Here is a 15,996-nt window from a genome sequence, read left to right on the forward strand (position 1 = left end):
CTCTTGGTCAGCCATGCTTGAGGCTGAATGACACCCCTCAAGGTACAGCCTCTGGACACAAGTTGACAACCTCTTCCACATAAAATTAGCCATGGTACCAGTGAACCAAGGAAAAATGCATATATTGTTAAGAAGTAACTTTGCAAAGTCATCAAATCCAGTATTATATTTCATCCCACAGGTGTAGCAAAGGTCACTTCTCAAGCAATTAAAAAAAAACCTTGCATTTACACAGATCCTTTCCATTCTAGATCCCAAAGTGTTTTACGGGCAACTGGTTTCTGCTGAAATGTTGATATCTCTGAAAACATGGCATTCAATTCGCACACAAAGGTCCAACAAATCACAAATGATGTGTTTTACTAAAAGTGTTTGAGGAATACATTTTTGATAGGCAACTGGAATATCTTTCCTCTTTCGAATGCCATTCCCTAACAATGGGCTCAAGTTAAACCAGTCTGTTCGCTACCTTGATATCACATTTGATCCCAAGGTAAGCTTCCAACCTCTTATTTGTTCCATCAGTATAACTGCGTATTTCCTTCTTCACAACTTTATCAGACTTTGCAGATTTCGGCTCATGTGCTGCTGAACCCTCATTCAGGTCTTTGTTACCTCCAGAGTCAACTATTTCAATGCATTCCTGCCTGGTGTTCCACATTACACCTTCTGTAAACTTGAGATCATCCAAAGCTCCTATGCTCATACCTTAACTTTCAGCAAATCAAATTCCCCTTTGACCCGTGTTTGTTAATCTACATTGGCTCCAGTTAAACAACATCTTGACTTTAAATTTCTCATTCTTGTTTTCAAATTGCTCCATGGACAATCTCTCAAATTGGCCCCAGCTATACAACGATCCATGACATTTGCACTTATTGAGTATCCCCATTTCTAATCGTTCTACCATCAGTGGATATACCTTCAATGGCCTAGGTATTGGAGGTCCTTTCCTCAAAAGTCTTTGATCAGAGAGATAGATTCCAATCTTCCAATTATTTGACCTAATATCTCGCTACGCAGCTTGGCATTATATTTTTTGATACTCCTGTGAAGTGCCTTCAGATGTTTCATTATTCTAAAGCTGCTATATAAATACAAGTTATTACTTTTCTTCAAATACTGACATGAGATCTTTCAGATCCACTGAACTACCCTGGGAAGTTTAGCTAGATCAAGTCAAAAGATCAACAATGAGACCTTTGTGGTCTTAATGATGCAACAACCAAAAGATTGATAGTGTGTTACCTTTTGAAAGGCACGACAAACTATAATTCCTGTTTAGCTGAACAAGACCTTATTCGGCAAAACTGAGACTTACTGTAAATTACCACAGGTTCAAGGGCGGCACGGTGGCTCGGTGGATAGCACTGCTGCCTCACAGCACCAGGGACCCGGGTTCAATTCCGCCCTTGGGCAGCTGTCTGTGTGGAGTTTGCACGTTCTCCCCATGTCTGCATGGGTTTCCTCCGGGTGCTCCGGTTTCCTCCCACAGTCCAAAGATGTGCAGGTTAGGTGAATTGGCTATGCTACATTGCCCGTAGTGTTCAGGGGTGTGTAGCCAAGATGGGTTACAGGGGGATGGGTCTGGATGGGATGAACCAAGGGTCGGTGTGGACTTGTTGGGCTGAAGGGCCTGTTTCCATACTGTAGGGATTCTATGATTCAAGTACTTAAAATGGAAGGAATTACTGAACAGGTAAAAACAAATCCACCTTATCATTGTTGTAGCAAATAAAATAATATTTTTATTTTACAGAGCAACACCATAAATTTCACAAAGAAACATACTCCAGGTAAATACATAGGACATTTAATAAAAATTGTTTCCTTAATGTTAGTGAAACATTGACATCAACATTTTTAAATGGATGAAGGGACTTAATTGGTTTAATCAAAAGCTAAACAATATTTACAAAAGGACATTTGCATAAGTCAAAGCTTTTTTGACAATGATTGTCAAAAAAATTCAAAGTGTGGTTATGAGAAAAATCACTAGAATACTAATTCAATTTCATACATTTGTTTAATGAGATTTAAAGTGTAAAGGTTTCACACACTTTTGTTCTTTAGTTAGATGACTTTTACCATCTCTGAAAATAATATCATGTCATATATATCCATTGATACATTAATAGAAAACAAATACATTTAAACCTATTTTTCCTTCAAACTGAGAAATTAAGGCAAGTTCACAATACCATTTTTGGGATTCTTTCTGGCATTACCTTTAATAGAAATAAAGTCAAAGCATATTAATATACAAATACTCAAGTAAAATTGACAAATGAAGGAATTCTTTTTAAAAGTCAACTCTTTTATTTAACACTTTTTACAATTTTACAAATATCTTCAGCTTTAAAAAGTCACAATTTTTTTGCACTGATTAAGTGGATATTTGAATATTTTTATTATGTACTGCAGTGCGGTTCCAATTTTTCTTGCAAGAATATACAGTTAATATAAATAAGGCATGAACATTCAGTCAAATATTTAACATGTAAATGCATTTTAACTTGGGTCTGTCTTAGATTAAAAGCGCTCTTTCTTGCCCACTCCTGCTGGTAAAAGTGGCTCTCAGCACCAACAAGCTGGCCCATGACTAAATGAATAGGTTTCAGGTTGGAGGATAAACTCAAAGAAATTGTTACAGCAATACTTTGTTCTATTTTAACTTCATTGGCTGCATTTGTGAAACAGTCCAAGAACCGACCAATGTTTATGACTTACATAGTCTGTTTCAAATGTAGAAAAACCTCCCTTTTATTCAAAACATTGACAATGAATTACAGAAGTTTAGGTTTGTTGTGCTTTTCAGCGCCACAATTTTGATTACAATAAAACAAAATGATTTACTGAAAAGAATTCTTGGTGACTAATCTTAACCTTACATTTAGTTTGTGAATGCAGGCACTTAAAACTCTGGGACTACAGTCTGAATGCCCTGTTTCTTATTACCAAAATTCCATTGAAATTAAATAACTAAATACCTTTGGGTGATTAATGCAAAGTCTTTAAAATTTGGGTAATTTGTTAAAACCCAGAACAGGGCTTATACACAAATTATGCCATCCCACTAAACTATCAAGTCCCTATCAATCCCATCAAGTCTCCAGGCACATAAATGTTAGCTACATATGCTTCTGTGCAACACAAGGTCTTACTTACAATTGATTTTCATGAATTGATTCAATTTCTCTCCCCCCACTCCCTTATCCTACAGATATATACTTACCTCAAATCTTTATAATAAATTACCCTCATCTTAAGGCTTGGAATAAAAAGGAGACTATTCAGTAGAGAGAATTGAATTTTTTTTTTTTTTAAAAACGGGGATAATTCGTACACCGTGCAGCCTAGTAGATGGTCCTGTATTGGCGACAATTTCTAAAACAAGCAAGGTGGTTTTTTTTGGGAAAAGGTGTATCCGACTTGCATGAAATACATACATGGTGAAGTGTTGAGGATAGGTTAATGACAGCTGTCACCTCCAAAGAATTGATGAATATAAGTTGATTTTCAAATGTCATCTTTTAATTGAGAAGCTTTAAATTCAGACTGCTACAACAATGGCATATGTTGGTGATAAATCATTTTTAATATTTTAATTTCTGTAACACAAATTTTCAAGACTTTAGTTAACTAAATACACTTCATTTAGAAGCTTGATGCATCCACTTTGTCCAGAGAAATATAAGATTCAGTATTTACATGTCAACAGTTTTTACACTTCCTGATTCGTTTACATTTTTGTTTGATAAATCTAGTTTTTTTACAATCAAATTCATGAAATTTTTTTTGGTTTCCAAATGGTTAAAATGGTAGGTGTCCAATGTGTTTAAACAAACTTTGCAGGTCACAAAAAAAAAAGTGTTGCAAATGTGCAAGATAAATTATTCAGTCCAGGAAAAGCTGCAACTAGAGTCTACTGTTCATTCCAGAATAAGTGATGGCATGGAGATGGTACGAAAATGTACATTTACATGCATTTTGAAAAATGCTTTGTTCTTAGAACAGAACTTTTTTTCTTTTTAAAAGAGAAGCCTTTCCAGTGTATTTCACCACCCAGACAGTTTCAACTCAAATCAATGAGAGACTGGTTTACCTAAATCCTGTAATTCTACTGAAAACTTATTCAATCATCTCAAATCCCACATTCACATAAAGGTGAAGAAGTTTAACATACAAAAGACATTGCAGTGACTTAATGAAGGATTTCCCAGCAATCCTTTTTTTAAATTAACTTGTATGGTTTAAGCTATTTGCAAGATACAATTCACTCTGGAGTCTTGGTTTCCAGGGTTGTCCTCTAGAACTCTAAAAATATAACTTCTACTTTACAAATAAAAGTTAAAAAACAAAAGACTGTATTCATATTAAAGCCAATGAAAAGTGAACATAAATTTGTTAAGCACAGGTTTATATACAGGAGGAACTCAATAATTCCTTCAAGAGGTTTGATTTCGCCAAAATAATCATCTAATTCACTATAAAATTGTTCTAGCTTCCAGACTGTATCCTTTTCCCCATCACCATCCTTGACTCCCACTGATCCTATCAGAAATAGTTTTCCTATCTTGTGTGATGTCTGCTGCCTCCTGCATTAAACTTTAACTGCACACTGGGATATTTTCATAATGTAACCGACCTAAAGAATTTGTTCCTCAATGGATGCATAATTCTGAGCACAAATGATCGGACCATGAAAGAGAAATCAGGGAAATTTGATTAGAAGTTCAGGTGAAATAAGATTTCAGTGGCATGCTAAAGTTGTTGATAAAATTATAAACAAGAGAGAAACCTAAAAGGAAAATACTAAAAAAATTATAAAAATTGACAAAAATTCAGGTAAGCTCTACAGAAATTGTACCAAATATAGAGAATGCCAGGCTCAGTTGTAAGGGTATTAAAGGGTCAAATTGTCAAGTACAGTTACAAACACAAACTTCACCATTAACAACTCAGGTTTCTAAAGTTAATTGGTAGAAACAAAATGTAAAATCTTTTACAGATTTTAGCAAAGACTACAACTAATTCAAATTAAACAAAAAAACAAACCTCTGAAATGCACAGGAAAGACATACACAGCTTCTTCTTTGGGCATCCAGTATTTCAATGGGAATACTTTTCAATACTGCACAACTTGCTCTCACCCAAATCCATTAAAGATCTACACTCCCATCCAGTTGATTAGTGTAATGTAACCACTGCCTTGGCTTATGTACATCTCCGAACATGCTCCAATATGAAGTCAGGAAAGTAAAGGCTGCAAACTTGTAAGCCGTCCAGCTTACAAGGCATCCTTGGATATTCATCTTCTTTCCATTTATTTTCTTCTGGATCAAAGGTGAGTATGGAGTCACTGTACTGACCATTGTAACAAAGGCCACCAAGGACTATTATCTGCTTTTCAACAACTGCCACCCCGTGTCCACTTCTACCAATGGGCATTGATGCTAGGATAGTCCATTGATCAGTATCAGGATTATAAACTTCTGTAGACGGACAGCCTTGAGACTCAAAAGATGCCCGTAAAATTACACACACACCACCAAATACATAGAGTTTCCCATTGTGGGCAATCATTTTATGAAAGCAGCGTGCATAATTCATTTTGGCTTTGTTCTCCCAACATGTTGTAACAACTTGCGTTCTCCTTGTCCGCTGTTCTACAGTCCCTTCTTTGCTGGGATCAAATACACATACCTGTTTGGAGGTTGAAGAGGACATTATACCTCCAGTTATGTACAGCTTATTGTTGAGAACTGTTCCTTCATGTCCATATTTATTAACTGGATATGGATCAATAAATTCCCATTTGTTTTGTGTAATGTCGTAACGTTCTGTAGAGTAAAACGTTTCATCTCTCGTTCTCCCTGCCACAGCATAGATATATTTTCCAATGATACCAACAGCAAACTCAGATCGGGGAACAGACATGTCAGACATTCTCAACCATGAATTTTGTCGAGGATCATACCTGAAAACTTTCGAAGAGGCATGAAATTCACCATCAGGGCCCAACTCTTCCCCTCCTAACAGAAACACAAAATTGTTCACTACTGCAAGGCAATCAGGTCGCAATGGTACTTGTGGACCTTCCAATTCCCACCAGACTCTTGGCCTGTGCAGCAGAAGAATCTTGCTATTCACCATGCTGTGTCCAATCATTCCTCGGAAAACTGCAGTCTGTGCCTTGCCAGAGCGAATGCGGTTGGATCTCATCTCCAGAAGAGGCTGTTGATTAATATTCTGAAAATAACTTAAAGCCTGCTCAACCTCAAAACGCAGCTGTCGCGAGTAGCGATAGAATTCAGATGGTTTCACCTGAGAAAAAACAAGAATATATAATAAAATGGTGGCAGTTAAACAATAAGAATATCACTGCTCCAGTCTTCAGTTCAGTTCTGGTTATCAACCCAAATATAGTTAGTACTTACTATATGAAGTCCTTTGTCCAATAAAATGATCAATTGCAGCAATTAATACAAAAGCACCAAGACTTCATTGTTTTGCAATTTTAGAACAGACCACAACTGGCACTTTAGCATAAAAATTCAAATTTAGCCTTCACACTAGTTAGCAGTAACGATGCAGTGTAAACTACAAACACAATAGGAAAATTGTAACCTAATTACACAACACATACTTTACTGCAGACTGTTTAGAGGAGTGACATTCCAGAAACTTTTTGTTGCTCTTTTTAAATACTTTACAAATTAATATGACTGAAGTTCAGTACTTAATTCATATTGAACTATTTAAATGGGAAAATTACCGTACAGCTGGATCAAAATCTTTTTGACAAACTAAACATAAGCAACAATAATATTTCACATTTATTAACTTTCCAGCCATGCTTTGTTCTTAATGGTTTAGCTGTCAAGTCACTATGGTACAGGAAAGCCAGAATGGAAAATTCATTAAAAACAAAATCAAATGTCTGAACATCTCCTAATTACCCTACAAATTTAATACTGAAAGGAAAGGAAATACATTTAAGTGGTCTCATTAAATAGGAGCACACAGTATGTAATTAATTTGAAGACACACTCATTAACTGAATGTACAACAATCATTTCTACCACATGGATTCAACCAAGAGTGGATGACAACATCCTTTAGGTATTTTAAACTGATATGAGATCCAGCATTTTATAATTCACAGACTGTAGGCTTACACTGTTTCTCAATGGGAGATTTTATATAAGGCATCTTATAGAAGATTGCAATAATGTGGGGGAAGGCAAAGAGAAAGGTTGTAGTACTGCAACAAAAAAAAGTGGCCGAGACTAGCTTTTCATACTTAACATAAACATGATTAGCAAGTTTTTCCTCTTTTTCTTGCACAAAACACACTTCAGTCACATACAGCAGTCGACACATCCACCCTTCACTCTCATAAATAACAAAATGGCCGGTGATTCCATTTATGATATTTATAAATATTAAGGTAAAAAAGGAAAATATTGTTAAAATTCAATTAATGACAGTGCGTTTCTTCCAACAGAAATAATTACACTCACAGAAAACTTTCTGCAGTCATTATCCAATTCTTTGCTGAATAAGTGAAGAGTTGAATTTGGTATCTTTTGAATGTTACAAAATAGCATAGGTTTGGATAGATTTTCCACCCAAAACTGTGTAATGACACACAGTTTGGCAAAGTAACATGCACAACACACTGTGGAAGATAATATTTAAAACACATAAGGAATGTGATAAGTGTATAATGATACATAAGATTCATTCTAAGCAGAAAAGGTATTGCTTCTTGTTTGCATATCTCCCCTTTTTTATGTAACAGCAGGGATTTGCATTGGGGAATGGTTTATATGGAAGGGCAGACATCCTACACCTCACCCAAGTGCATACACTTCACAATAAGCTGAAATAGCAAACACTGGCAAACTATTTGAAAGTGGTAGTAGCATAATGAAGATAATGTTTGTCGTCACCTTACTTCAGCAAAGGGAACTTAATATTGAGTAAAAGCTTAAAGCCTAGTTGATTTTTCCTGTTTCATGGCTGGGAAAATCACCGTTCAGGTAGCAAAGTGGTGATACTCCTGGTCTGTTGATATTACTCCCACACCATGTGGCAAATTCACAAACTAAGCTCTCTTTTTAAAATAATAGTCATTTAGCAGCACCCTACATTTTATTCCCCTTATTTTCTCCCTTTGAAAAAACTGTTAATGCAGCTGACTCTCTTCCTCTTAAGAAGTTAAAAGATAATGCAGGCATCTTAGAACTTTCAATGAATAGTCAGTCCATTGAAGAGCATTGCAGCACAACACCTGCATGGCAACTCCCCGAGGGATGGGCCACATATTTACAGTACATTAACATCTCAAAAGATGAGGCTGACTGCTTTCAAGAAAACAAATAAAATCATTAAATCACAAATAGTTGCAGATATGGAATGTAAAAGTCACCACAGAGAGCTGTGCAAAAAAACTTACACTCATAAATACACTTGCATTCATCCATTAAAGATAGTTTTTCTCAGCACTGAGCACTTCTTATGTCTAGCTTTAGATGTGCACTTTACTGGTTCAAAAATTGCAGTAAATCCAATAAAATCTGGACGTGGTGAAAACAAAGCTTAAAAAAGACAACTCATGGATCAATGGAAGTAGTTTTTTTTTAGGAGGAGCAACAGTAATAGCACAGAATGCCTTAAATCAGCAGAAGTTGCTACTTATGGTTTCCATCAGGCTTAAACTTGATCAGGTTATACAAATTACACTACAATATGAGCATTCAAAATGGAAGAAGTTGGTAAGGAGATAAAGCAGCCATTTAAAGCTGGAATGATACAGCACCAAAGAATCCTTCCATATTAGCATGAATAGATAGGATACTATTGAATAATGCCATAAAGTCAGAATTGCTCATTTTTGTTGTACATCATTTATTTACCCGTGAATATATGATAGCACAATTAATATAAAGATGGGATTGAGAAAGTGTGAAAACTCTGGATTAATATGGCTAGCTTCAAGCTTCAGTTGTTTCATCCTAGTTAGAACTTAACTTTAGTACACCAAATTACATCATTTTCTGTATAGAAAACAAAAAATTCGTAAGCATTTTTGCACAACCAAAGTTAACATATACCATCTAGTAATATCTGTCTTCTCAAAAGTAAAACTGACAAGATTTGTAACAATTTCAAGTATAATTTGCTGTGATTTTGCTTCAAGTTATCTGGTCAGTCTCACACAGAGATACTACTTCGTGTTTTGCTCTGGTTGATCCAAGTGGTTAATTTAGGAGGTAGGGAGGTGATAAAAAATTTAAAACAGCAAAAAGATCCTCCATAATTATTTTAGGAAAATTCCAACTTAATTTAAGATTTTTAAATTATGGCATCATGTATTTCTTCCTGCGTTATGGCTCATCTTATACTGTCTGCGCAAATCAGCACATTGCGCTCCAATCATTCTAAAAACCTGGGTTTTAGTTACACTTGTTATGTACAAATAAACACACAAAGACTTACAGGCTAGTTTGGTATCGCCAGTACAAATGCTCTCCACACTTTGATGTGTGCTGGGAGTATCAGTCCACGCCACACGACTGGTGTGTTACTGCAAAAGGTGAGCTGTATTAGAGTAAAAGTGTGTGTCCTGTCCCTTCCCTTCCCTCCCACCACCAAACAAATAAAACACCAAACAAAAACAATAAACACATCTATTTTGCTCAAGAAAGTTTCTGTAATTAAATCAACATCACAAACGTATACATTTTCACATACAAGATGAATAGCAGTTACAGAGACTAACACTAGTATATTAACTCTGCTTCCCTCATTCCCACCTCACCAATCACAACTTGGAAAAACAGTATCTGAAACAATGCCTTCTCCTGATAAATACAGTGGAACCAACTTAAGCACAATTTGCTCCAGATTGAGAAAACCTATGAGTTGATCCAATTGTTCACCAATGGTTTTGGCTAGATTGAAGTAGAATACAACAGCAGACAGGCATCAGCAGCTGGGTCGATGGGGTAAAACAACTGCAGCTCCTTATTAAACAGCACAACTGAACATATAAAGAATAAAGTGCTGAGCAAGTCTTTGGATTAACAAGTTGTTTTGTTAGTTTCTGAAAGTCACCATGGCTGATCTTGCTAGTTTAAAAAAAACTTAATATAAGGTAGAAATTACTTAGAGAAAAAAAAGTGGATGTGTTTGTGGCTTATGAAAAGCCTTGAAATTGGATCTCCTCAGAACTGAACATCAGCTGTATGTGGTAGAGCACAAAATACTGAAAGATGATGTGTGGGTAAAGGGAAGAAGAATGAAGCCTCAAGTTTCCACTTGTCTACATCTCGGATTACAACCGTGCTGCTGATAATTGAAAGGAAGGGAAGAAAAAAACTTGCAGTTACGCTTAGCTGAGCATTCCTCTGGTCTCATCATAGGCAACTCAGTTACAATTCTAATACCTGTCCACTTGGTTGCAAGAACTGCATGGCCTGAGAAAGTATTATTGATCTTAAGTGTGTTCCACTGTATTTTCTGGCTACAAGATTTATCACATTTACAAAAATTATAACCAACTGCATTGCAATCATTCTACACAAACACAGAGGAGACAGAACAGGACATTTCTCACTAAAATGGAACTGTACTAAATTAAGTGTGCGCATTTAATTACATGCAAGTACAGAAGGGTAAATAGTTCACCTTCAAAGGAATGAACCCTATCAAGACCTGCCTGAATTCAAATCTCTTGAGTTTTCTATCTTAATTTGTTTCTTCTGAATTGATGGTGATTATGGCAGATAACATCTTCTGCACAGTTGCTGGGTGCTTTCAGATCCAAACAAAATAACTCCACAATCCTCTACTGCAATGTGTAGGGACAAAACTTCTAATTGCAGCCAAGTAGTTATCTACTGGGTCTGGGTTTGAACTAGATTTTGGACATAAACACACTTTGGACCCCTTGCTACAGGTACACCGGAAAAAAAAAGACAGGACAACCAGCAAACTGCAGAAAAATAAAGCAAAGCCAATAAATGATTGCTGGAAGAAAAGTTAGACGAATAATTTATGTTGATTTCACCAAAATTGTATGTAATGCTAGTCACCAAGTTTGGATAACTAACCAAAGCTCGATGGATAGGCCAGTTACAGGATATTTTGTGAATGTCAACATATGAACTGAGCCTTTGGCTTGTAACTGATCACGATGGGTCTTTCTGCCCCATTCTATTTTAACTGAGGTTACACACTAACTCCTAGTACAGGTGGATCCAGTATCACTCTGATTCACTCTCAGTTCCACATGAAGTAGAATGCACAGACTACCAATGACCAAAAGACTTGCTGCTGCTTAAGAATCCAAGACAAATGTGCTGCCATTCCCAACTGAAATTGTATCAAAGATGGAAGTTTGAAAATAAACATTTAGTAGAACTTCAGAGCTTTTAAGTGTAGAGGCTTATTTTGTATTAGAGCAATATTTAAAAAGGTTATCTTGCTCCCCAAATATAATAACAAAGAATCAATTCTATGGCATGCCAGGCCAAAGCAACTTTATCTATCATTTTTGCATTTCTCCAAAAACTTTCACATCAAAGTACCAAATGTCACACAAAAATATAATTGCAACCTTATTTTTCAGTAATGTTGTAAATTACCCTGACACAAGAATTCTGCTTTGTGCTGCCACAGATTAGGCAATAGCTAGAAATTGAAAGAAAAAGCAAAGAAACCAAGAGTAGTTGCTAAAGATAGCAGATGGCAAGCTAGAGCAAAAGTATTTGTACCCTCAATGATATTTTCCCCAGAGCACACAATGGTCTAACTACGTTGATTCTTGGTTACTGCTTTCAAACATACTAACCTTTTCCAAAACGTTTGTCGTATTCATCAGACAAAACCTGACATTCTGAACAATGGCATCTGTGTGCCTCCAACGACTTCTGTCATGTCGCAGCCAGGCCTGCGCAGCCTCAAAAAGCTCAATCTCTGGAAATCGGCTTAATTGGTCATTTTCCAAACATGACAAAAGCTTTTCAACACTCAAGTAGGATAGAAAGTCAGCTCGGGACATGAGTGGCACGAAATTCTCAAGGAGGAACTTGTCCAGCTGTTCTTGGATACCATCTATATTAACACTGAAATCATCCAAGAGTCGCATGATTTCTGCACAGTTATCCAAGCAGATTTTTGATAATAGGAAAGAACAGCAGAATTTCACCACTTCAGTCAACTGGACATACATGGCTGCCTGCAGGATCTCATGGACAGTGCTCATGTTCAGTTCAATGGAGCCATAATACATAAATTGAAGCACATGACTAAAACCTGTTGGAGTCAGTCCCTTAAGATGAATCTTGTTCTGGTCTCGCTCCCTCATGTCAGCTGTGAACATTATTCGAAAGTAGTCACTCTGTGTAGCCAATAGTGCCTTGTGAGCCTGGAATTGGTGATCCTCAATTACTAGCGTGACATCGAATAACAATCCTTCTTCATACAGGGTTTTAAACCCTGAAGAAACACAGGAGTCATGAACAGAAGAGTTGTACACATCCACGTTTCCTGCCATTAATACCCTGAAACAGTCAAGAGAGTTAATTTTAATGTGGAACAAGATAAAATTAATATATTTATCATGAAAGAAATTCTATAGGAATACTGGCTACAATTGGCTCACCACATCTATCACTCCCCTCTCCAAACAACATAAATATTGGTCCTCATGTCATTACAACCTCTGAAGCACAATGCAGCTACGTTTTAGAAATTACAATCTATACCAGTTTAACATTAAGTAAAAAGATAAAATGTCTTAATACACAAATATTACTGCAGTTTTCAAAGATAATGTTACCATCTAACATTATCTGAGAAAATAAATTAATTATGGCAACATTATATTTCATAGCCACCTATAATCATTGTATTTGCTCAATTCAATCAAACCACAAGGGCCAACTGTATTTTTCCAGTCTTCAAGAAACTTTTTAAACCAAGATTTTGCACCAAAATCTTCCAAACCTAGTGAATTCTGGACAGATCCCAGTGGATTGGAAAATAGCTAATCTTAACACCTTTATTAAGGAGAGAGACAGAAAGCAGGAAATGAAAGGTCAATAAGCCTAACTTCTATCTTAGTAAAATACAGAAAAAGTAGAAAATTCTAAAAATTAAGGAGATCATAACAGAATATTTAAATCATACGTGATCAGGCAGCATTTGCATGGTTTTGTGAAAGGGAAACTTGCGTTTTAATTAATTAATTTGATTGATTTATGGCACTCCTTTGAGGAAATAACAAGCAATGTAGATAAATGGGAATCTGTAGACATGGCGGTCATTTTGAAAAAAACATTTTATAAGGTGCAACATCAAAGGTTACTGCAGAAGATAAGAACATATGCTGCGTTAGCTTCCAGGAACCACAGAGTAGAAATAGATGGGTATTCTTCAGGTTGACAAGATGTGGCCAGCAGCATGCCATAGGGGTAAGTGCTAGGACCTCCATTTACCATCTGTATCAATGACTAGGTCGAGGGACTGAATGTATGATGGCTAAATTTGCCAATGGCACTAAGGTAGGTAGGAAGACCAAGTGTCAAGAGGAAGTACAGAGCATGCAAAAGGATACATAGTAGTTAAGTGAGTAGACAAAAATCTGACAAATGCAGTATAATCTGAGAAATTGTGAACTTGTCCATTTTAGCAGGAACAAAATAGCAGCATATTATTTCAGTGGAGAAAGATTTCAGAGCTTTGTGGTACCAAGGAACGTGGATGAGCTGGTATGCGAACCATATAAAGTATATCTGGTGAGAAGGAAAAGAAATAAAATGTTGGCAATTATTGCTAGGTGAATGAAAGGCAACTTTTACTTTAGCTGTACACACGTATCTGGAGTACTGTGCAGAGTTTCGGTCGTTCTAGATGAAAAAAGATATAATTATGTTACAGGAAGTTCAGAAAAGTTCCACCTGACTCATTCCTGGGATATAGAGTTTAACTTACAAAGAAAGACTGAACAGGTTCGGCCTAGACCCACTGGGGTTTGCAAGAATGAGAGGTGACTTTATCGACAGATACAAGATCCTGAGAAGGTGATAAGAATACATGGGAAGACCAGAGCTAAGAAACACAGCAAAATTTACCTTTTTAGTGTTTATGGTGCTCACCATCACTATCAGTTGTTTTTATACTGCACATTGTTGATACAGTATTCCCTACTGTTTTCAGTATTTGCTATCAGTGTCCAGTATTTGCTTCTAGCTTTAATTCTTCGCAAAAAAATTACACATAAACAGCCATTGAATTCTGAAATTTAGCCTTGGTTTTACCCAATCCAACAGAGCACAAAGATTAACACAGTTAGCAAATTATTGCTTTTTGCATTGTAACCCACTTTCAGAAATAAAGTACAATACAATAAACACACATCTCGTTTTAAAAATAGAGACGTGTTACCACAGTGATTAAAATCACTTTTAGTCAGAGGTTTCAACATTTACAACAAAACTTGTTAGATAATCCTTTGACTTTCTAACCCACTCAACATTAAATTAATATTTAACCATATATTTATCAGTGCTAAATTCAAACAGACCTTTCTTATTTGGAGCTATTTAATGAAGCAGTAATTGCCGCTTTTCCCGCGGCAATGGGCTTTGTGCACTCCTTGGGATAGGTTTCCATCTTCAACACCTAGATACTTATCTGGGGGATGTTTTCATGCTTTAGTTACACAGCCGACTTTATTTTAATCCAGTTAATTCAATGACATGAGAATTCCAAAAGTCAAACATGTTCTACGAGTGGATGATTGACTCCGCCAGATTACTGCATAGGTGAAGACAGTAGCTATTTGAATTTTACAGTTGCCAGCCAGTTAATTTAGGACCTGGGAAACCCATAAAGTGAAGGCAATTCACAGCAACCAATGTCAGCATGCAGGTGCTTTGAAACAGCTATTCTGGGGAGGCAAGGAGGAGCAAGGTGTTTCTGACAATAAAAACACATTTTCAGCTACTGTCCGCCACTATCCTCAGTCCAATACTTGTTGGTCTTTGTTTCCAAATGCTGCCACATTCAAAGTGAAGCTCCCATTGATCTTTTTACAAATGCCAGGACTGTTCCTGGCTGCTATATTTTAAAGCTGGTTTTCTTGCTGGCTCTCTCAATCTGGAAGATTGATAGATGGAATACAGAGTTAGAAAGGATTGTTAAATTCAAAAATTATGTTGGTATTTTAAATTTAATAGATATTTCACTTATCCAAAATTTTTTGCACTCTTCTGAAGGCAGTGAATCTGCTCAGGTATAGATCTATGATCACCGCTTAGACGCTTGCCTAAACAGTGGGACGGCTGGGAGAGAAAAATTCTGTAGCTCCGAGCCTTGGCAGCTGATTGCATGGCCACCAATACAGCAGCAACTGAAACTGCAAAGTTCAAGAGGTCAGAGCTCTAACAGCACAGACATCTCCAATTATTGTATTGCTGAAGAAGATTATATTTAAAGATGGATGATACCATGGAGGGTTATGGAAAGAAAAATAAGAATTTTAGAATAGACATGTTGTCGAAATGAGAATTAATGTAGGTCAGTGGGCACAGGGCACAATGTATAACATAAGAACATAAGAACTAGGAGCAGGAGTAGGCCATCTGGCCCCCCGAGCCTGCCCCGCCATTTAATAAGATCACGGCTGATCTTTTTGAGACTCAGCTCCACTTACCCGCCCACTCACCATAACCCTTAATTCCTTTACTGTTCAAAAATTTATCTAGCCATGCCTTAAAAACATTCAGCGAGGTAGCTTCAACCGCTTCACTGGGCAGGGAATTCCACAGATTCACAACCCTTTGGGTGAAGAAGTTCCTCCTGATCTCAGTCCTACATCTGCTTCCCTTTATGTTGAGGCAATGCCCTCTAGACCTAGTTTCACCTGCTAGCAGAAACAACCTCCCTGCCTCCACATTATCTATTCCCTTCATAATCTTA

The 15,996-nt window shown here is 36.6% G+C and overlaps 1 protein-coding gene across 6 annotated transcripts in view; it reads right to left on the minus strand.

Moving 5' to 3' along the window:
- Positions 1-1,796: 1,796 nt before the first annotated feature.
- The window catches only part of klhl15 (kelch-like family member 15), a 24,842-nt gene continuing 10,642 nt past the window's right edge, over positions 1,797-15,996 (minus strand). For 4 of the 6 annotated variants that reach the window (XM_020520801.2, XM_020520779.2, XM_048603374.1 and 1 more), the window contains 2 exons: positions 11,864-12,575; positions 1,797-6,327 (listed from right to left, as the gene is read on the minus strand). In XM_020520801.2, the coding sequence (XP_020376390.1) occupies positions 5,218-6,327; positions 11,864-12,568 (1,815 nt within the window). In that variant the 5' untranslated portion in view covers positions 12,569-12,575 and the 3' untranslated portion in view covers positions 1,797-5,217. Of the gene's footprint in view, positions 6,328-11,863; positions 12,576-14,599; positions 15,175-15,996 lie in introns of all 6 variants that reach the window. The other 2 variants (XM_048603375.1, XM_048603376.1) reach the window with 1 other exon arrangement.

The sequence above is a fragment of the Rhincodon typus genome, chromosome 11, assembly GCF_021869965.1.
Source record: "Rhincodon typus isolate 14 chromosome 11, sRhiTyp1.1, whole genome shotgun sequence".
NCBI classification, from domain to species: domain Eukaryota; kingdom Metazoa; phylum Chordata; class Chondrichthyes; order Orectolobiformes; family Rhincodontidae; genus Rhincodon; species Rhincodon typus.